Genomic DNA, 22,718 nt, shown 5'->3' with positions numbered 1-22,718 from the left:
TAATGTATCAAAAACTTATGCATCTCGAAGTAGTAAGTTGAAAGTTGGTATGTTGGATATATAACAAAATCAAAATGTCCAGCAAATAGTACTAAATTTCTATCTCGAGAATTTTATGCAAATATCATTATTACTATACCTCACCTAAGGAATATATAATAAAATGCAACAGAGTTTTCTTCTGCACAAATCGTAACCTAGATAAAATAAAGTACCTTCTTCAATCAACAAGAGCTATTATTTACTGCAAACTTTAGAAATATACTGTATAGATCTGAGACTAATTTTACTTCATGTCAATGGTTTGATGCATAGATTTTATACAATATGCATTTCATTTTCAGTCGTATAAGATTTACCTAGTAAATGTTGATAGGATTTTTAAACTAAGCATTTTCATCTGGTGAAAGTAGAAGAACAATTGAAGAATAACTGAGCATAGGGTATAGATTGGCATCAAGGAAATGAGCATATTGTTTGATGGCCAAATCTCTTTCTGGGACTTCATTGGATAGAAAATCAAATGGTGCAGGCTTACTAGTATCCACCAATGGCTCCCATCTATATCCTGGGCGATCCGGCAATGTAATTGTAACCGGTAAATGACTGGTGTTGAAAGCAACATAGATTTCTCCCTTCACAGAATCAATCTGGGTAGAAGCAAATGATAATCCAGTCAAAGTACTGCAATGGAAATTAGAAGAACAGAAGGGGTTGTGGATACAGGTAAATAAAGATTTCTCAATAACCTACCGAATAAACAGCAATATAAGCAAGAACAGAACAGCGTTAGTTGATCTCACCAAAGATTTTGAGGCAATACGCTATTCTATTAACAACATTTGACTTCCCTCAAAACTGTGTAGATAGTGAATCTCCTGCTATTACATAAGGTTGCCCTAAACTTTTGAATTATCAAGCAAGTCACTCCTCTGGTCAAAAGAAAAAGCAAGTTTATTATTTGCTAGGTGTTTGATGGCTAAATATATATGAAAAATATCCCATGACCTTTACCACGTTCTTTAGATAAGCCCCTCTACATCTTTTGTGCTTAAATAAGCTCTTATCCTTTTATTTGTATCAGTATATGCCCTAGGTTCAAGTGAAAGGTCGATTTATGTTATGGGTTTGTTTAGGTATGGAGTAAAGGTTAGCGGCTTCTTTAGGGATTAGTTAAAAGTTGGTTGTTTCATGGATCAATTCGGGTTAATTGTTGCCTTTTTGCAATCAAATCAGGTTGGGTCGAGTTTGGGTTAAGGTTAATCCAATTGGGTTTTCAAATTCAAGTCAAAATTGACAGGTCTACATGCATGTATGAATTCTTTTTTCAATCCCAAGAAATTTGGATTATTAAACTTGAGGATTGAGATATTGAAACTGTCGTTATCAAGACTTGCGGATTGACCATTTAGGAATTGATATTTATGTGTATATATTCAACTCCACTTGATACCAGTAGAAATAGATTCAACATCAGTGGACAGTTTAATTACTAAAGCATTTACTTTGTTCTTTTATACCGAGTTGATTTCTGTAAACATCGCTCAGTAGAATAATAATACGGCATAGAGCATCACAAAACATGACTAGTAACACCCCTCCCCCAACTTATCTATGAACCTGCTGTTTTAAGCATGTGCCCAAACCATTGTCCAGCATGTTCTGTGCATCTACATTTATTCTTGTATATGCAATTATGGTTACCGCACGTATGTTAACATGTTCTTGTAGCATATACACTAGAAAAATGAAATTACCAAATTGCAATCCTAGTTGGTTATACTTCCACATATTTCATTAAAACTGCATCATGCAAGTTAATAGGCTCTATAGCAAGCAGGGCTCTAAAATGGAACAACCTAATTCCAGTTCAGATAGTCAACTAGAGATGAGACCACTTTGTTTCTGGAGCTTGTTAATTGTTATATCTTACACTAGATCATATATTCCTTATCCTCACAGATACAAATACCAGTGTATAAAAGTACAAAATCACAAATGTGACATGAAGGTTTGATGAGAAAGTACCAATGTGAAAGCAACAAAACGACTTGTGTCAGACCAGTCTGGCTTTCCAGGAGTATGACCATGCCACTGCAACCTCTCTGCCGTTGGGAAGTCATTTAAGCCAAGTGACTCACATTCACTGCAAGATTTCAACACAAATCAAATAATCAAAATGCAGAACAGGGAATTATGAGGGCATGGTCCTCAAAAAAGGTGCTCACCGGCGGAACATGGTCATAAGACAGAAGAACCTGAAGAGATCAGATGCAGACTCTTCCTTTTTATCCCACCGAAAGTAGTTGATCTGCATCACAGCACTAATTAACAAAATCAACAATAACAGTCAAGATAAATTTGGACCTAATGAGGGTTTAGAGGATCACATAATTATCATGGCAGTATGTGTTGTTGTTCCCCCCTTTTGTGTGACCATATTCATCACCCATGTGAATCATTGGGACACCCTGGTTAAATAAAGATCATAGTTAGTAAATATAATTTATTTTGGGTCGTATTAGTCATACCAACAAAATTTTTCTCAAATGTGATATTAGCTTTAAGTGGGCGGTGAATAGATGGCCAATTGCAGCCTTTTATCTCCCACAACGTCAGATAAAATGGTTTAAATATAAAAAAGGACCTAGAAGAAAAATTAAATAATCATCAAGCCCCTATTGTTTTATTGCAATCAAATGAACAGTCAACTATTTTAACCTAATTGAACCATTGACTGGATGGAAATTAGTTAAAAGCTCCCACTTGTTTCCAATTGGGTTCAATCAGATTCTTAGCATGATATTAGAACCCATATTGTTTTTCCCATTAGTTATGTTGTTTGTTTCTTCTGTTGTTGTCACATGTTTCACATATTAGTTTCAATTGTTAGCAAGGGCCCTTAAAGGGTAGGGGTGTTGTAAGGGTGCTAGCCTACATCGGATGAGTTTAGAATTTGCTAAGCCTCTCTCCCTCATTGCCATTTAGTCTTAACTCTAAATTTGGATCACTAGTAAAGAATGATACATGTTCTATCCTTTAAAAATCATCTAATAGTATAAATTTTACTCTCCCCTTCAATTGAGCTCATAACCAAGTCAATGAAGTTCACAAATAAGTCCATAAACAAGATTTAATGGAGCTGCTCATGAACAAGTTTGACCAAGAGCAAGTTGAGCGTGGGTTCTTTCCAACCCAACATCATCTACTAAGGCCTTTTAGTTGTGACTTTTACTACATCTCTGCTTCCTAAAGCAAGCAAAAAATGTATTTGAATGTATACCAAAAAAAAAAAAAAACATGTAGCATTTAGAAATCTGTGTTAAATGAATTCCACAAATATCCAACTGAGAGAAACTTACAGTTTAATTTCCTTTAATTGTAGTGTCTACTTCTGACATAAATACAGGTAACTGTAGTCCCATGCGACAAAATAATCCAATGTGCATAACAATGATTTAACCTTACTTGGGAAACCATAAGGCAGAGGAAGAAATTCCGCATTTGGCGTTTCCTCAGTTTCTTTACCGAAATACTTGCAAACTCCCCCTCCTAAATGACCATTGTGTATCCAAGTTAATAGAGCCAATTAAAGTGAAAAGTCCAAAAAGAATATTTGGATAGCAGGATAAAAAGCATGGCATTTACAGAAAAAATTTTGACATGAGGTTGCATGTGTAAAGGTGACTTCTTCAAATGACCTAAGGAATGGGTTTGATGCTTGATGCAACAGCTTAGTTGATAAAAAGTACAATGTGACAGATTCAAATCATGTATTTGCAATGGCAGAATCACAATTTTGATGAACTTCAAATTAACTAACTACGATGAAGGTACAATAATGTTAATTTCACTAGTCACATTTTTTCCTTTAGCTTTTCCTCAACCTATCTAATTGTCAATGGGTCCTCAAGTAATCAAATGCATAAGAAGAGTGGGAATAACATGCTTTCAGTAGCCATATTTCTTATTCAAGCAATTTAAATCATCAAAAGCAATTGTTTCTCTTTGGCCATTTTTGGTAAAGCAAATGGTCACTTCTTTAAATTCTGAATTTGGTACTGAAACAGACATTTGCAAAACATTGAGGTCAGTTAAATCATAACATATATCTAATGGATGCTGGCAATGGTAGTGTCTGCAATTCAAGTGCACAGGAAATGGTAGTGTTTCCAATTCACGCCATCAAGCTGGACAAATTCTATCCTCCGTGCCAATTTCATATACTCCTTGAAATTCAAACCAAATAAAAGCACAAAGTTTAAAGTTTAACCAAAATATCTACCTGTCCACAGTTCCAGCTATAGTTATGACTTTCTCCATCATTGTTGTCTTCCCCATTTGCTAAGTTGTGTTTGTTGTTATAGGTAACTAGATCAGCCAAAGTAAAACCATCATGGGCACATATAAAGTTGACACTGTTCCATGGTTTCCCTCCTCCTTTCTGATTCACAGACACAGCAAGGATGCAAAGGAATGAATGTAAAAAAAAATAGATGATTTCTTTGGAGTTCAAAAATATTGCATTTGAGACAATGTAGGATAAGATATGACCCAGAAATGGCTAATAACTATCAAGTATTCTATGACGGGGAATTTTAAATCAAAATTCCATATTTGCATACCAAAATGATTCTTTCCTTTCTTTTCTTTTCTTTTTTTTTCAAAAAAAAAAACATAGGAAATCTTTTATGAGAAAGATAATGAGACCATAACTATCACCTGTTTGGCGCCAAGTGTGTTCTAGTCTCAGATCATAGAAGACAAACCTGATATAAGTTTGGGCTTCCACAAAGGCATTCAGCAAAAGCCCCAGAAAGCCCATCTGTACCCTTGATAAACTGTCGTACAATGTCTCGATACTGAAACAGAAAGGAATATGCATATAAATACAGAACCACTTCATAAAATAAAATGTAGATGCATCTAGAAAGGTCAGCTGGATTTGCCTAGCTCAACTGAACTGCAGTGCATGGCGAAGATAGGAAAAAAGAAGCTTGGACATGGAAAAATAAAACTAGCATTAACCCAGATTTTTTAGTAACTAAGATTTTCATTTCAGTATATTTGAATCCCGAGCAAGTAGTGAAGTCAATATCTGAAAATTAAGAATTGACAAATATGGTTTATAAAGATTAACCGTGTGTGGAAGTAAAAATTAGTAGTCAGTAGGAGTTCATTTATCAGCTAAAGAACTACTAGGAAAACCAAAAATTGTATTTGACCAACTCTCAGCACATTACAAATCTAGCAATTATGCCTAAAGTAGAAACAAGAACCATAAGATCGCAAACTTTATTAACCTTTTCAAACTTTGAGAGCTGAGAGGAAGCTAATAATAAGCATCTAAGTTCATGCATGGGAATACAAAATGCATCTTTCGATGCCAAGAGGCGAGGCATCAGCTTCAAATGCTAGCACTGAGAGCTTTCCTTAATATAGAACAAATAAGGAAAAGGGAATAATACAATGCTATAAATTTTTAAATTCATCAGTGTTATTAAATCTCCAGTTACCTTCCCATTCCATTCTGACCAAACACCCCAGTGAGGAAATCTGCCAACTTGGTAAAGGCCACCTGCATCCCATGCTTCAGCTATAAGCTAAAACGGACATAAGACCAACTTTTGTTAGTTTCTCTTCAAGTAATGTCAAGAACACAGAGAAAATGAATTTTTTTTTTTTTTTTTTAAAAGGAGAAACAGGGGAGAAAGGAAATAAATGCCTAAAAAATGTAAGATAAAAAGTAAAGAAATGAATATAAATGGCAGTTTGACCATTTTGCCAAAGCATTCTACTAAAACTATTTCATAGGTTTAGCTAATATTAATAGGTATCATCCCACACATATTAAGTCTTAGGTTTCTTGTGATCTTATATCATGTTGGACCCCTCTGTCTATTGGAAGTGATTTTAATTTGAATGACTTAACATGGAATCAAAGCCTATCAGTCCCTTTCTTCCTAAGTCTTTTCTGTTTGTGTTGTGACTATGTTGAGTCACTTTCTTTTTCAAAAGCAATACTGAGCAAAAAAGACTGGTTGAGAGAGGATACAAGAATAATTTTTCAGATTAAGGATTCTATTGTATCCAAGGTAATTGTATTATTATTGTTATTATTATGACATCATCATCATCTTTGTCTGTAATTGGTTTAGTTAATCATTATAAACGAGCTATTAACTTCTCGATTATTTGACTGGTTCGTATTCTAGAAAGGAGATCATTCATATGTAACGGGTTTTATAGTTTGGGGAAGCAAAAATAATCTCAGGAAAGATTTCTTATCGAGTATTTTATGGAAATTAAATGTGTATGAGCAGCTAAATGTTCTTTTTAAAGCTAATGTGAAAACTCAACAATTTCATTGTGTATTGAGCAATCTGTCTTCTCCTAATGCTACCAATGCCCTTATGAGCCAAGGTACTAGGAATGATGCTGGTAGAGGAAATTGTTGAGGTAGAGAAGGTCAACATAATAATAATTCTTGAGGTGGTTTCCAATGGTGGGTGTGGATTTGGTTGGAGTAGGGGTAATGGACAAAAAAATCAAAATAAACCAATCTGTTATTACTATGAAATTGGACATGGTCATACAAAATGTGCTTGTTGGGAACCTATACCAAACCTCAACAGCAGCCCTAAGTATCTATGCTACTTCGATTCTTCATTTTCTTTTTCTTAAAGTATCACTGTCCAACGCATTGCCTGTCACAGGATATGACCTTGAAAAGATCCTCCAAATACATGGAAGAACTAAGAAACGAATTAAACGCACCCATATCCAAACACACCCCAGTACGAATAACATAGCAATGTATTTTTAACCTTCTCAATCCCCAAATCTTACTCTTTTCTAGTTTTTATAGCTTTGCTATATTACATTAGACTTCATCTGTTATTGTTCTTGTTTATTTAGTTCCAATCTGATTTTTTTTTCCCCACAAATATATATCCAATTTGATTTTTTACTTATGAAAATGATTTTCTCCACATAAATTATATTCTTTGTAGGCGTTGGCTGAAAAGACTAAACTGCATCACTATATATGAAGCATGGAGCATTTACAAGAAAATCAACTAAAGTGTACTTATATATTAATGCAAATACCATGATAATACAATTTAAGTTTCAAGATGTTCTATTTATTCTACACTGAACTTGTGCACTTATTCAAAAATATGAAGTAATTGGATGTTTTACATGAGTCAAAGAACTAATTTCTCATTCATTGCAATTTGAATAAATTTAGTTAATTAGATCCTACATTTTATTTAAATCATTTCAGAAGTAGAAAAAATCACAGAAAACTTAACATGCATGAGCTTACTGAAGAATTTAATTTTACGAAGAAATTTTCTATCGATGCATAAACAGTGTGCAACTCATTTAAACATTGAAGATTATTTGCAATAATTGTATTCTTTCCAAACTAACTATATTTCTAATAGTTAATCTATTAATAAGACAAACGAAAAAAGAAAGAATAAAATTGATTCATATGAAACAACTAATTATTACTAGTCTCAATAACCATGTATTTTAACCTGATAGTATGGCAAATTCTTTCCCTGGTGACCCTAGGCATGGTACCAAGATATCCTAAGAGATTCAAAACTATCTTCATGAAGAACAGATAACTATTCTCATATTAAAAAAACAAGTTAACAAACGGAATTAAGGAAACAAATCTAAGATGTATACCTTCACTCCATGAAGTACAGGATCATTACTCATCATGTCAATCAATGGGGGATTGCTGAGAGGGGTACCAGTTGTTATCAAGTCACCTTCTAAAGGATCTCCATATACATTTACTGAATCCCAAAGACTATTAACATAAGACAAAGAAAACCACATAAGAGAAGAAAGCCAACACAAATAGAAGTAAATGTGTATTAGTTGTTTGTTTAGATTAACCTGCTACTCCTGGTCATAATGGAAGCAAGATCAAAGCGAAACCCATCGACATGCATTTCTGCTACCCAATATCTGTTGCATGAAGTGAAGAAGTAACACATAGATCTCCAAGACGATTGGGGTTATTACAAATAAATTGGCAATAAAAGGGATAGTACTTAAATACGAGCCTTAGCTTGCATAAGAAAGAAGAGTTCAAAGGAACAACAATCACAATTTGAAGAATAAGAGCCTAAGTAGATAGTAGAGAATATGTTATGCTAATGTGTAAAAATCTTCTAGAAGCAACTTCAAACAAACAAAAGCAATGAAATTTTACAGACATACCTGGCAATAAAGGAGTATGACCTTATTCTTTATCCTAGAATTAAGCTCATTCTTATCTGTGTATAACTTTCTTTAGCAAAATGCTGCTATTAAACAATTTGTTTGGTAGGAAAAGGGTATAAGAAGAATTGAGAACGTTGGAAAGAAAATGGAGCAAGAGAACCAATTCTCTCATTAACGAGAGAGAAACTAGAAGAAAATTAGACCACAAAAATGTAATCCTTCTAAAGAAGAAAGAAAAAGGGAAGAAACTAACTAAACTAGCAACAAATGACTCATTCAATTGATGACTAGTCTTAACTTTCAATTTATTTGGCATCCTTGATGAGGAGGGATATGGAAAATAAGGAACACAACAATTGTGGGAGATTTTGAATCTGAGTGCCAAGGCTCTAACAATGCGTGAATTAGTTTGGTTAAAAGAACTGATAGAAGAGCAAGGATTTGGACATTGCAACCTCTAGATTTCCATTGTGACAACTGAGCACCAATATACACTGCATCTAATCAAAAATTCTTGAATGAACCACAAATAAAATTGATCTTGATTCAGTTAGACATAGATTTGAACATAAGGGAAGTGCACAAACACAAATAAATCTGGCAGTCAATGCTCATGCTTACGAGTCCTTTAGAAGGTCCAAGATTGATTTATATTTGTAACAAGCTAGATGTATATAAAATAAACAAACCAGACTTGTTGAGGGAGTGTTATGGATGACTTATGCAAAAGAGTGTGTGGCCTTTTGTTTATCATATCACTCATCTTTGTTTCTATTTCTCTTTTCCACTTGAAAGTAATTACTATCATATAATAAATTTACCAGGAACAAAAAACCGAAACATATATGCCCAAAAAGGTAAGACCAACATGAGGAAGTAGCAAGCAATAAAATAGGAACATGTCATCTACCTTAGGCAGTCTAATATAAATTGACGCACCACAGGATGATTACAGTTGAATGTGTTTCCACAACCTGAATAATTGTAGTACTCTCCCTGGAAACAACACAAATGATACTGAAGTCATAGTGATCATTGACCTAGAATGATATTATAATAAGGAAAGAAAGATAGTAGCGTGCGGGATCAACTGGCACTAGATATCTAGTTAGCAACTCTTACTGCTGTAGTCTTGGGTTTTGCTCAATACTGTTTTCCTTTTTTTCTTTTTTCTTTGCTATAAACCCTACTCAACTAGTTAAGTTAGTTCATATATGTCTTCCAAGCCCCTTTTGCAGCCAACGTATGTCTATAACCATTCCATCAATGAAGCCTGTTCTTGTTTCAATTGTGATTAAGATTCTTATGACACCAACGGAAACTAGAAAATTCAGTGCTAAATCTTACATGCATGATCAATATGGAAAGTGAGTTCCCAACCATAACTTAAATATGGTTGTAGAAGATAGAAATATTAATCATCACGAGTAAAATATCACAAGATAGACATCATGTAAAGTTAAAGAAAAATACTTGGTCAATAAAACAAACAACTCACTATGAACAAATTAAAATATATCACAGTATGTAGATGGTAATATCGTGTGTCTAAATAAAGGAGCAGCATGCCAATAATACTATTATAAAGATTTCATTAACCTCTTGAGGCAGAGGATTTAACTGCAATAGTACAATACATTTGTTTGTGTCATATAAAGTTTCAGAACAGTTATACCTTAGGTGCCAGCATGTAATAGACACAGTTATCAACACCTCTAAATGACACACTGAGACCTTTCTCATTGCCTTCAGCTGTGTGATTGAAAACAACATCCATGATAACCTATACAAAAAAACTCAACTAGTAAAAAAACTAAAATTTTCTCAAGTGAATTTGCTTATTGAGATTGGAATCTGCTATGCTCTGACCTCAATTCCGCGTTTATGTGCTTCTTTAACAAGATATTTGAATTCATTAATTGCATCACGACCACAGCTACGAATACCAGAAGATGAATACCTTATCATGGGGGAAAAATAATTGATTGTTGAATATCCCCAAAAGTTCAACCTTGACAAGAAGGTACTGATGTGTAAGTATGACAGGAAGTTGCAAACATGAAATTTTAAGTTAGACAAATGTTGCTAAAGTACAACTTTTCAAACTTAACTTCATCAATAAAGATGCAAAACTATTCGATGGATGCAAAAGAAATTGGCAAACTGAAAAAAATCCAGCATCCTATGAATTGTCTCTTAGCTATTAAATAACATAACCCAATCTTAGGATTTTAGAATTACACACAAGGAATTTGTTTGTTTTTCTAGCAAACTTAACTCTTCTGAATTTTATGGACTACTCAGACTTGTTTAGAAGACTAACACTGTTGATTTTTTTCCCTAAAATGTCTTATTTTTTAGCATAGACCACAAAGAAAAGATTTATTTGTAAAGAGCAATTAATTTGGCATGTCAATCCTATATTTAGACACATGAAAGAAGATTTATGTATAAATTAGAGAAGAAATCTACAACATGCAGATGATCTGCCATGGCACAAGATTAAAGAGGAAAGCAGGGTACTAGGTTTCTTGGTTCATTTGAAATTCCACGGTATTGGTGAAGTTGCATAGCCTACCCTCAAATTTTCATCAGTTAATAATGCATTTCATTCGTACGTTGAGGAAAAAGAAGATTTGACATGTTAGTTATTATGAATCTACAGAAATAAAAGATGAGTTACAAGAGAAATTATATCAATATTCTAGATAGAAGGAAAAAAATGTAGCATATGAAGTGATTGCCCTCATGAAAGTGTTATGGCAACTCACTCCACTGAAGAGGCCACATGGAACTTGAGAGTGAATTAAGGGAGAAGTATCCACAGTTTTTTAGAAACCACAATGATCAAATCATAGTAGACAGGTTCGTTGACACCCCCAATTGAAATTAAATCTGGTAATGATAAGCCAGATCACAGTATTTTGTGGCCTTGAATTCCTAAAATTGGATCCAGATTCTTACATGAAACCCAGAAATTTTTGAAGAAAATGAGAATCAAAACATGTACAGGTGAGGGAATTAAAGAAAAGAAAGTCGCCTAATTGGCTCACATTATAATACTGAGCGTAGAATCTTATAAAATGTTGAGTTTCTGCCTTGATCTTGTTTCTGACAAGAACTTCATACTCCATAGCTAACTTAATTAAACTGTTAAAATTTTAATGACATTGATGTGAGTCTACATGTATTTCACTGCTGACATTAATCATTTTTCTAAATAATTTTATGAACTTTTAAATTTGTTGAATTTTTTAATATTTTTTATTAATTTTCATAAAGTATACATGGCTTGTCACGCAAACTTCCACATCAATGCCATCAAAATTTTAACACTCCAATTAACTTTTTTCATCTAAAAAAAGCAATTGAAATAAATTTTACAGGTTAACAGCCAAAATTATTAAAAAAAGAATTAGGACCAAAGTGACAAAAAAGGAAAATGTTAAAAGCAAAATTTATCATTATGCCTCCTTTAAATAAATTATGCTAGGTATTTTGTCTCTTTTCCCATCTCTACAACCACAACTTGTAAATACAGTTCAAAACATAATACCAGTCACAAGCTTGTCTCATCCTAGTATTATAGGTACCATTAAATTCCAACACCTTTTACCTCAAATTTTATCCCTCTTTTAAGATCCAAACTAAACTGAACAATCTATGTGATTCATACACCCTACCCAGATTCCAACAGCAATGATAAATCCTATATCCAATTTTATTCTAAACAAACACTAAGCAGATAGAATACCCACCCCTATTATAGCATCACAAAGTCTAGAAAATTTGACAGTCTTCTACCATCTGTGCAACTTTGACGAAAGTAAAATGTTATCATGACTAATGGGTTAGCTAGAAGCTTGTTTAGATGCAACCAGTTTCAAATCTTTTGCTACTTAATTAAAACTAGCATGATAACCAAAAATAGCTCGGAATCAAAGGTTGAAATTTCATACTTATAGTCACCCAAAACAGAATTGTAGCTGTAGTACTCCAACTCATTGAATTCATGACATGGCATTAATTCTATGCAGTTGACTCCAAGTTCCTACAAACCATATAAACACATAGTAAATAAACAAACCAAATAATTGTTATTCTGTTATCTCATTTCATCATCTCAATAATGTATTTGAAGGATATAACTTAAATATTCTTAAGTATACAGTGTTTGTTACTAAGCAAACAGGTTAGGCAAAGAAACTAAACGATTTGTAGTCAAATGTTACTCCATTTAAGAACAAACAATTCATATAATTGTTCTTGGTAAACCAAAATAGGAACAATTTCTTTCACAAAAGCATATGCTTGTGGAACAATTGCTTTGGATAAATAGAATGTGTCCTAACTATATTAAAATAAGCTCCATCAAGCATGAGAGGTGGTCGAGTATCAAAACCCAACATTAATTGTCTAGACCAATGCTTTAAAATCAAAATCATATTGCTTACCCATAGGGGTACCATTTTTGTCTTGGTACTAGTGCATACCAGTACTAATGTGTTTCATTGTACCATTTCAAGTTTATTGATTTTTTTAAACATTTTTCACATATATTTTATAGCTTTAGTTTCGAAACAAATATATATTACATTTACATACAAATATATATCAATTACATAAATATATATATTCAAATATAAATTTTAAAATTATTAAATAGGTTCAATAACCTAATATTGTATTTTAATTTTAAAGGTAATTATAAAAAACAAATATGGTTAAGATAAAAATAATTAAAAGATTATTTAAAATATCAAAATCTTGTACCAACCCGCACGAGTTGGTGCAAACCGATATTGACAGAAACACACCAAAATAGTCTAAACACATCGAAATTTTGACAAAAACAAACCTTAAACTACTTAGTATGTATTTAGGACCGAAACAATATGTACCAACCGATACGACCAGTAAAAGTATTGTACCAACCTTAAACACATCATGGTCTTGACAAAACCCTCATCTATGGTTCTAGTATGAACTTTAACTGTTGATAATAATATTATTATTATTAATATAGAGATTTTAGGGATTGACTAGCATCTAATGAGGCTGTATATAATTTTTGACTTTCCTTCTTTGTACGTGTCAACTAGTATAAATAGTGATGTATTAGATTGTATATTTGGTAAGTAACATAATCAGAATATTATTCTCTCTTCCTCTCTCTGTTTTCTTCCCTATTTTTGTCTCTTCTTCTCTGTTTTCATAGCTGAAACAGAATAGGCGCAAACTGCCCCTTTTCTTCTTTTTCTCTCTTTTCCTCACTTTCTCTCTCTCAACTTTAAAAAATTCAAATGTCTCTAAGTCTAAAAATCATTTAGAGTTGACTATTTAGCTAAGCCAAGATTCTACCAAAGGTTCCCTTTAAAGTAATTTAGTAACGTTTGTTTCATAATTCCAAAAGGCAACAAGCTACAATTTTGACAAAACTAAACAATTAAACTCATTTATACAAGAAAACCACAAAACTTTCTTATGAATAAATTAAATGGTGTTAAAAGGAGGACCAAGAAAGAGAGCTCCATATTTAAAGAACGCGTACAAGAGAAGACAACGAAAAGAAAAACAAAAAATAACTACACCTTAATATGACCTAAAAGGTATCAATAAACTCTATCAGGGGAGCAACAATCCAACTAAACCACATAGGCCACCCTAGTTATAGCAATGCAGCAAACAATCAAGGTAGGCCAAGTCTTTTCAATTTTACTTCGTTCAAGTATGGGTCCTATCAAGTTGTCATGTTCTGGTTGAGTCATTATGTTCATCCTGTTGCAACTATTATGTTGTTCAATTTGAGTAACATCAAGTTCAGGTTATTTTATGCCAAGTCATTTTGAATACAAAGCCTTTCTAGTCCTAATTAATTTAGATTTTATTATTAAAAATTTCAACTCATTTAAGTCTCAACTTATTTTAGGTTAAGATGCTTTAATATTTAAACAATTTAAAGGTGGTATGTGTTGCTAATCTATCTTTTCCTTTTTGTTTTTGTATTCTAATATGTTTTAGTTAAAATTTTAGTAGATGCATTAGTCTCACCAGAATACAAGCACACAAGTACACTTATATCCATTAAGAATATTCATGCAAGTAATAGGAAGTAAGAGAAAAAAAAATGATAGCTGGACACAACAATCAATTAGTGAGAAAAAAAAATGATAGCTGGACACAACAATCAATTGGTGCATCTAACTTGTTTATCTTCTATAGTATCAGCAGTTATATCAATTTTTGTGTTAATGTAAAAATAGTTGACAATTTTTCCTGGTAAAATTTCACAAAATAATCTATGATGGTTGATCAAAATCTACTTTGTTTCCTTTTTAGAAACAATTCTTTGTTCTTTCATATAGCCATGAGGTAAAGAATAGATTAAGGTGCTGTTTGTAAGCTGAAAAATTAAGTATTGATAAGTATGGAATTGAAGTTATAATATTTATTAGATATATTACTCAAAATTAATTATGGAATGTAATTAGATTATTTGATGCATATAGATTTTAAATTATACAAAATTATAATCTACATTTTATCTTTAATTTTAATCATTTTACCTTATTCTAAACAAAAGCCAAATTTTAAATGTAAATTTTTATAAGATAATATAATATTAAAATAAATTAATTTAATTTCAAAATATCCTCCATTAAGTGATAAATAACTTTTATTTACTTATTATTTTTCACACTTTTGTATAAAAATATTCTATCGGATTATTTTTATTTATTTATTTTTTTCAACGATTTACGAACAAGACCTAAGTCACTTGTAAAGCAAGACACCTACTTTACCACTATCTGATGTCATCTTATAGTGAAAAAGAAAACATTTCAGAGAAAGCACCACAAATTGTTGTATACAATGTTATAGGCTCTACCTTTAAGTGGTCAAGCTTTTCCACCACACCACAATACGTGCCGGGAAATTTTGTCCCGCTAGATTCATGCCTTGTATATCCACGCACATGCATTTCGTAAATTATGAGATCTCTGCCTGGATGTCTCAAAGGTAAATCACCTTCCCAATCAAACTAGAAATATCAAATAACCAAATACACAGTCAAGGAATAAAAAGTTAAAGAAGAAATATCAAATAGTATCCCATGGCGAGGATGAAACCAAGTCCAACATTCAAAAACCATGACAAAGTGCAAACCATACAATCATTTAAAGAACAATAACAATTTGTTGTCATATTTCTTTCAAATTCATAATGTTCTATTTTCCTGTAATCTTTTTCATAAATAATGAGGTAAAATGATTTTACATTCCGATGTATAAATATATGAATGCATGTATATTTATGCATATTGATGATAATTAGGATGCCAAAAGAAAATGTTGACAGCTTACTAACAGTAGTTGACCAGATTAAATAACTAAATAACAGCTAACCTAATTAGCATGATCTTAAAAATTAGATTTATGATCTGATTATTGATTTGTTGGGATTACTCATTTCTGTACAGCCTTGCAATTCCCTTATATAGGAATAGAAAAGTTGTATACAAGAGAAGCAAGTCACTGTCAGTTTCTCTATCAATCTCAGAATATCTCTATTTTTGACATAGTATCAAAGCCTAAAATCCATATTTGGGGTCTTAATTCCTCTTTTTTACAAAAACTTTTCCCCCAAAACCCTATAAACCAAAAATTTGGCACTTACCACTTTAGCCTCATTTTCTTTTCTTATTGCCACCTTCAGTAGCATTGGAGCATCATCATCTGCCAACCTTAGAAGCCCAATAGTCATCCACCTTGCACTTGTATCTCACGTGCCACCAACACCTTTTGGGCAATTCTTTACGCAGCACACGACGTCAACCTCACCAAAGTTTTCAACTTCCGGTTGCCAACCATTTATAGATGTATGTCCAACCTCTAACTACTACTATAGACCCTAATTGGCTCTATCTAAAAGTCATTTGTTGACTATTATTGGTTTTTGTAAGTACACAGTTAAAGTTTCCTTTTTGGGGGCTTGACCTTTCGCCAAGCTTTATCATTCACCAAAGCTTAGAGGATTGTGGGGTTATGTTACCTATGATACAAAAAAACCCGCAACAAATGACCCTGCCTTTAACCAGTGGGACTCAAAAAGTTCCCTTATTATGGTGTGGCTTATCAACTCAATGGTGCCTCAAATATTATGAACATATCTATTGCTTGATAGTGCGATAAAGATGTGGAAGGCAACTGCTCTCACATACTCACAAATTGGGAATGATGCTTAGATATTAAAAAAACTGTTACAAAGTCAAAACACCAAACAAGGTAAGATGACAATTTCTTAGTATTATTTTGAACTAAGTGGCTTATGGCAAGAATGAGACTATTATCAAGATTTTAAAGCAAAGATTATTATCAAGTTTTTAAAGCAAATTGCAGCAGAAATGCAATCAAATTCTAGAAGCTAGGAAAAAAGGAACGAGTTTATGATGTTTTAACCAGATTAAATAATGTGTATGATCAAATAAAGGTCCAAGCACCTGATAAGACACCTTTTACTTATCTTGAGAAAACATATTCTTATGTTTGGCAAGAAGAGAGCCATTGAAGTGTTATGCTGTACACAACACCATTTGAAAAGGTAGGATTCACCACTAGTGGCTCTCAAGAGTAATCAAAAGCCAAGAATTTTGACAAAGACCATTTGCAGTGTGATTATTGTGGAAAGCCGCAGCAGATTAAAGAGACTTGCTAAAATTACATAGTCAACCCACCAAAGTCCAGGAAGGAAAACGAGTTAATTCAACTCAAGCTCAAGCCAATTTGACTGAAACCATAGAGTCATCCATAGATGAAATTAAACATCTTAAGGGTCTCCTATCTCAAATTGACTCTTCCTCCAACGTAGCATCTAAACTTGTGAAGTCAAGTAATGCTTTTAACACCAACATTAATATTGAATCATAGATAATTGATTCTAGAGCGAATATAAAAATGACAGGATTCTCTAAAAACTTACTTAACTACTCTCTACGTCAAGAAAAAGATAATATCCAAATAGCCAATGTTTTTTTTTTTTTTACTTTCATACCCAAAATAGGTTTTGTTAACTATACTCTCAATATTAAACTATATTTTCTCTTTCATTTTGTTGTGATAAATATAATCTTAGAGATCAATAGTAGTGTGATTTTAGGGGTTGGTGGCATGAAATTAAGGTGTAAATAGGCTATAAAATCTGTGTAATTGATGTAATCTTGGCCTTTCCTTTTTTTGCATAGTTGGTTAATAGTATAAATATCTATTCATGCTTGAGGGATTGAATTAAGCTAAATTTTCAAAACATACAACTCTTCTATTTCTCACCATTTTCTTTCATCCTATTTTTCTCATTGCTCCATCAACTTAGTAGCAGCTCCTTCTCATTTTCTTCCTTCAATTTCTTCTCAATTTACATGGTACCAACCTAACTACTTTCACTACTCATTCCATTAAAAATCCCAACCCCAGTTAACTCTTCCAACAAAAACTAGTCACCAAAATTTGCGTGCGGGCCACATGCTGCCATAAAGTTTTCTACCTCTCTACCACGCATGAGGTGCATGAGCCACCATCCGATCACCATTCTTCGACGCAAGTCTCCCTAAAGGTTCATCCTACTCACCCAGCTCCAATGGTGCTGTCTACTTGCCGTACCAACCCCATTTGCTATTTTTCATTGAATTTTTATCTTCAATATGGATGCCTCAAGTTTTATAAACAATTCTTTCTCTCCAATACCTAGTTCTCCGACTAACATTACTGTCAAACTTCAAGGTAACAATAATTACATATCTTGGGCTGCTGTGTCGAATCATTTAGAAAAAGAAGTTAATAAAATTGATGAAAAGAATAGGCATATTTAGGCCAAACTTTATGCACATTTATGTAGTCTATTGTAACATTCACTTGAGAAAAAGTTACTTTGTTTTAGTCCTGCAATATCTATTACAAAATTTGAACTAAAGCCAAGACTTTATACATTAAATTCAACAGACTTATAAAGTTGCCTCGGATCTTGTTCATCTACAACAAAACCAACAAGATATGGCTAGCTATTTAGGTCAGGTTGAAACTTTGAAGGATGAATTCATTGTTCTCATTCCTCTTTCTGAAAATGTGGTTGATCAAGACCAACAGAGGGATAGATTGTTTATGGTACTTGCTTTGATAGTATTGTGAGAAGATTTAGCCTCAATTTGAGATCAAATTCTTAATAGCCCAACTGTTCCTACTCTTGATGATTGTAACTATTTGGTTAATTCACATCTTCTCAAGCCAAGCCCAAGTAGAGGCAGAATCCTCTATGCTAACAATACAGAACACTAACCAGCAAAGAGATAATCAAAGAAGAAAGGCAAAAGGCCACAACCTCATAGTACTTATTGTGACAAAAGTGATCACACACATGATCCTTGTTGAGCTTCACATGAACAGCCTTCTCATGATAGTCAGCCCACTGCTCATTTAGCCCAAAATCAAGAAAATAGAGTTCTTCTGCTTCCAACCGCCCATGCACAAAGGGTCAAATCTATCACATTGTCTAGATCAAATTATGATGAGTATTTACAATACCAAGCTTCAAAACAACAATCTTCTACCAGTCTTTGTTGCTCCACCAAGTACTTTTACTTGCTTCACTCAGTCATCTTCAAATGGTTGAACGAAAAATCATCATCTCATTGAAACCACTCAGACTATGCTTATTCATCATAAAGTATCACTTCATTTTTGGGGTAATGTTGTTTTAACTGTCTTAATAATCTCATGTCTTTTATTTTGCAAAATCAAAGTCCTAATTCTATTGTATTTTCAAATCAATCAATTTATCCTCTTTTTACACATGTCTTTGGTTGTACCTATTTTATTCATAATCATACACCAAGACAAAAATAAACTCCTTCCAAAATCCACTAAATATATTTTCTTAAGATGTTCTCGTCATCAAGTATAAATGTTATCAACCTACCACAAATAAATACTTTATTTCTCTAGATGTAACCTTCTTTTAAACATCTCCTTCCAAAAGAAAGTTGAAGAAACTCTTCCAATTTTTATTTTTATCGTTCTTAATATCATACCTATTTCAAAATACTTTATACATTCTTCTAATAATGATCTTACAGATTCAAAACAAGAGCACGTTCCATGTGACTCCTCAACTACCATATTATCCATCTTCGATCATGCCTCAAGCAAGCAAAACTATTGCTCTTTGAAAACATATCTGTTTTTCTTGTAACCCTCGTCCTATTTACAATTTTTTGAGTTATCACTTACTATTACCTTCATATTATGACATCAACCCTGCTTTTATCTGTTGTGTCCATTCCTAAGACTATTAGTGCAACAAAGACAGATCTTGGATGGCAACAAGCTACGGTGGAAAAGATGAATGCTCTTCATGCCAATCACACTCAGCATCTTATTCCTTTACCATCGGGTAAAACTATAATTGGGCATGCACATTAAAGTAGATTTTATTGAAAAGATAAAATGATTGAAGACTCATCAATAAAATGATTGAAGACTCATCAAGTTGCATAAGGGTATACACAAATTCCTAGTCTCGACTATGGAGAGACTTTCTCCCTAGTTGCCAAAATTGCCTCGGTTCGACTACTAATCTCCCTAACAACAATGAATCATTGGAATATTAATCAATTAGATATTAACAATGCATTTATTTATGGTGATTTAACTGAAGAAGTCTATATAAAACAACCACCATATTTCAATGCTCAAGGGGAGTCTAGGTTAGTACGTTCTTAATGGGTTGAAACAATCTTCTAGGGCTTGGTTTAGACATTTCAATGTTGTTATGCAAGAGCTTGGAATGAAAATAAGTGAAGCGAATCATTCAACATTTTACCGTCACAACAATCAAGGCAAGTGTGTCTATCTAGTAGTATATGTGAATAATATTGCTATTGTAGGAGATGAGGCATTATCCATCTCAAGCAACATCTTTTCAACCATTTAGAGATTTAAACTCTATGGGATGGTGAAGACATATCAAATATTGCTCTTTACTTATTTAATTTTCCCTCAAAGGTTTTCAGTTCTTCACCAATATTTTGAAGTAAATCTAAACAGGAGAGGATTGTAATCTAATTGTGAAATTGCAACAGAGTAAGTCATGCTTCATTACATACAAACTTATATCATAAATTAAGTATAATGAAATAATAATGAATACCTGGATAGTACACTACCCTCCACCATCAACAACTTGAGAAATAAATTTTAGGGAGAAATTGCTTGCAAGATCCAGACAAAGGCCATCTGGAACGTCACTATTATAACCTATATTTTCCCTCACATGGGCAAAAAGCAGTCACAGCAATAAATTCGAGTTAAGTACCTGATCTTCTGAAGTAGGCACCATTCCGGCCATTTGGGGCCAACAATTATCTTCAGGCCCTAAAGCCCCAAACTCCCCTCTGCTTATAACTGCCTAGAAAAGGGACAAGTAAATCAGCCCTTCATTTCACAAGAAAAACAGCAAACTGAAAATAATGGAAACTTGGTCACTAAAATAAAAGGCCCTTATTTACCTTTGCATACGGATCCAATAAAATCCTGGAAGAATCATAGTAATGACCAATTTCAGGAGAAAACTCCCCGTCAAATATGTATCCATATAGCATATCTTTAAAATTTCCTTTCAAAAATACATGCCACACATCTCCAGTCTTATTAGCCAATGGATCAAGTGGTATCTGCTCCGTAACTCTATTCTGGATAAGAAACCAGCCATTTTATCCAAATTACTCACCAGAAACAAAGATTAGATTGTTAAAATGTCAAACTACGAAATTATTTTCAAACAGCCAATTCTAGAATGAAACAAATCCCTTCAACGGAAAAACCGCAAAAGGAGAATAAGGCTCGTCTTGGTTGTTACCTTTACTGCTAGCTTTTTGCGTGTAGAAGAGAACAGTAGAAATGTATAAACAAGTAAATACCACGGTTAAACATTTAAAAGCTTTACAATTTATGAGAATCAAAATGCATAATTTTTTATATCATATGGAATAATTACGTTGGAAAAACTGTTACATTTTAATTGCTTGGTGACGGTTCAACGATCAGAGGAGCCGCCCAAGTTTCAAAGTTTAACATACTGATTACTGAACATAATATAAAGCAATGTAACATCAAAATTTGAGTAACCTGTTGCAAATCCGAGAGAGCAATGAGGCAGAGAGTAGCAGAAGTGGCATTGGCCGAATATATCGCAAAATTGACGCCACCGTCCTGAATAGTGGCACCAAATGGAGCGGGATGGCCATCAGACACCTGAAATCTCTTTAAAACCTTAGGCTTGTCAACCAAAGCAGTTTCGGCCTCAGCCGCTCCACCTCCGCGTGCTTTAACCACCATTCTAGTCGTTGATACTGTTGCATGGTTGTTGGATATTGTAGTCAAGTTAGGTTTTGGAGTGGTACGGTGGCGGAATGTTGGAGCGATGAGTGTGGGAGAATGCTGGAAGCAGGAAGTGCAACGGATTAAGTCCATTTGAGACGTATCAAATGAGATCTGTTCATGAGAAACGTATTTTTCTTTGTTTTTTCTTTGCTCAATCAGTGGATTTGAGTCTACAGAACTTCTACTGAACTCTCTGTCTCGCTTTGTGTAGCTAATAAGAAGAGATTAAGTGGCCCACTACCACTGCAGCTTTTTAAGCTTTTCCGTCCATTTGTCGTTAAATGGACGGGGGTGCTCATCTCTTTGTCATCGTCTTTCTGTATCTTTGGGCTAAATATGCAATCGTCCTTGTACTCTGTTAAATTGCGAATATAACCTCTATTTTTTCTTTTTGAGATATAATCTAGGGTTGTTCAAATTTTAGTTAAAATCAAGTTAATCGACGAAATCGATCTAATTCAATTAATTGGTTGATTAATCGATCTAATTCAGTTGAAGGTCGATTACTAATTTTTTGAAAATTCAATTATCGGTTAATTCGATTCAAATTGAATAATTAACTAAATTAGTCAAAGTTAAATAATTAATAATACAAATTATTTAAACTTTTAATTCGTTAATTCTATTCGGTTAATTCAGTCAAATGAACAATTTTTTATATGTTATATACTTTTTCAACAACAAAAAACATATAAATTTCGATTAATTCGGTTAATCACATATAATTTTGGATCGCTTAACGGTTAAATGATTAAAAGTTCGATTAATTCAATTAATACTAATTCGGTTTAGTTAACCGTTTAAACACCCTTAATATAATCTCATCTAAATGTGCATCGATTCTATTTTGGTATCCCGACTATTAATTTTTTCATTTAGCCATTCAACTTTTTAAAATTAAAAACTTTATTCAAAGTCTAACATGAGATTTTTATTAGTCTAATAATAAATTTAGCCCTCAAATATTTACATATTATATCAATTTGATCCTAAATCTAAAATATTCAATAAATTAACCCTCAATGTTTAGGAATTTTG

General features: G+C 33.0%; 1 protein-coding gene across 4 annotated transcripts; it reads right to left on the bottom strand.

Annotated features, from left to right (window-relative positions):
• Window positions 1-252: 252 nt before the first annotated feature.
• Window positions 253-21,940, bottom strand: LOC105779770 (isoamylase 1, chloroplastic). 4 transcript variants are annotated; one of them, XR_008195423.1, is made up of 19 exons: window positions 21,426-21,937; window positions 20,807-20,989; window positions 20,614-20,706; window positions 15,140-15,292; window positions 12,210-12,301; window positions 10,120-10,261; window positions 9,926-10,033; window positions 9,161-9,246; window positions 7,921-7,992; window positions 7,705-7,831; window positions 5,517-5,603; window positions 4,770-4,862; window positions 4,286-4,444; window positions 3,469-3,552; window positions 2,391-2,471; window positions 2,229-2,311; window positions 2,029-2,146; window positions 804-932; window positions 511-650 (listed from the first exon to the last, which is right to left on the bottom strand). XR_008195423.1 is itself a non-coding variant. In XM_012603693.2 (18 exons), exons 1-18 carry the CDS (start codon window positions 21,768-21,770, stop codon window positions 387-389), a joined length of 2,370 nt encoding a protein of 789 aa, XP_012459147.1. In that variant the 5' UTR covers window positions 21,771-21,934; the 3' UTR covers window positions 253-386. The 4 variants fall into 4 exon arrangements, 2 of the variants coding, with proteins under 2 accessions (XP_012459147.1, XP_052485773.1); XM_012603693.2 differs by lacking the exon at window positions 804-932 and having other exon boundaries at window positions 253-650; window positions 21,426-21,934; XR_001129125.2 differs by lacking the exons at window positions 511-650; window positions 804-932 and having other exon boundaries at window positions 2,229-2,324; window positions 21,426-21,939.
• Window positions 21,941-22,718: the final 778 nt, after the last annotated feature.

This window comes from Gossypium raimondii, chromosome 4 (assembly GCF_025698545.1).
Source record: "Gossypium raimondii isolate GPD5lz chromosome 4, ASM2569854v1, whole genome shotgun sequence".
Classification (NCBI taxonomy): Eukaryota; Viridiplantae; Streptophyta; class Magnoliopsida; order Malvales; family Malvaceae; genus Gossypium; species Gossypium raimondii.
The sequence above is the reverse complement of the archived record's forward strand: the minus strand, read 5'-3'. Positions and strand labels throughout refer to the sequence as shown.

What these genes read in the sequence shown, in the direction of transcription:
- LOC105779770 (XM_012603693.2), bottom strand. Translation starts at nt 21,770, where the DNA reads ATGGACTTAATCCGTTGCACTTCCTGCTTCCAGCATTCTCCCACACTC. An exon ending in TGCCTACTTCAGAAGATCAG is followed by an intron (nt 15,293 to 20,613) that starts GTACTTAACTCG and finishes TGATATTTCTAG; the next exon opens with TTTGATTGGGAAGGTGATTT. An exon ending in GGTCAGAATGGAATGGGAAG is followed by an intron (nt 4,863 to 5,516) that starts GTAACTGGAGAT and finishes TTTCTGTTTCAG; the next exon opens with TATCGAGACATTGTACGACA.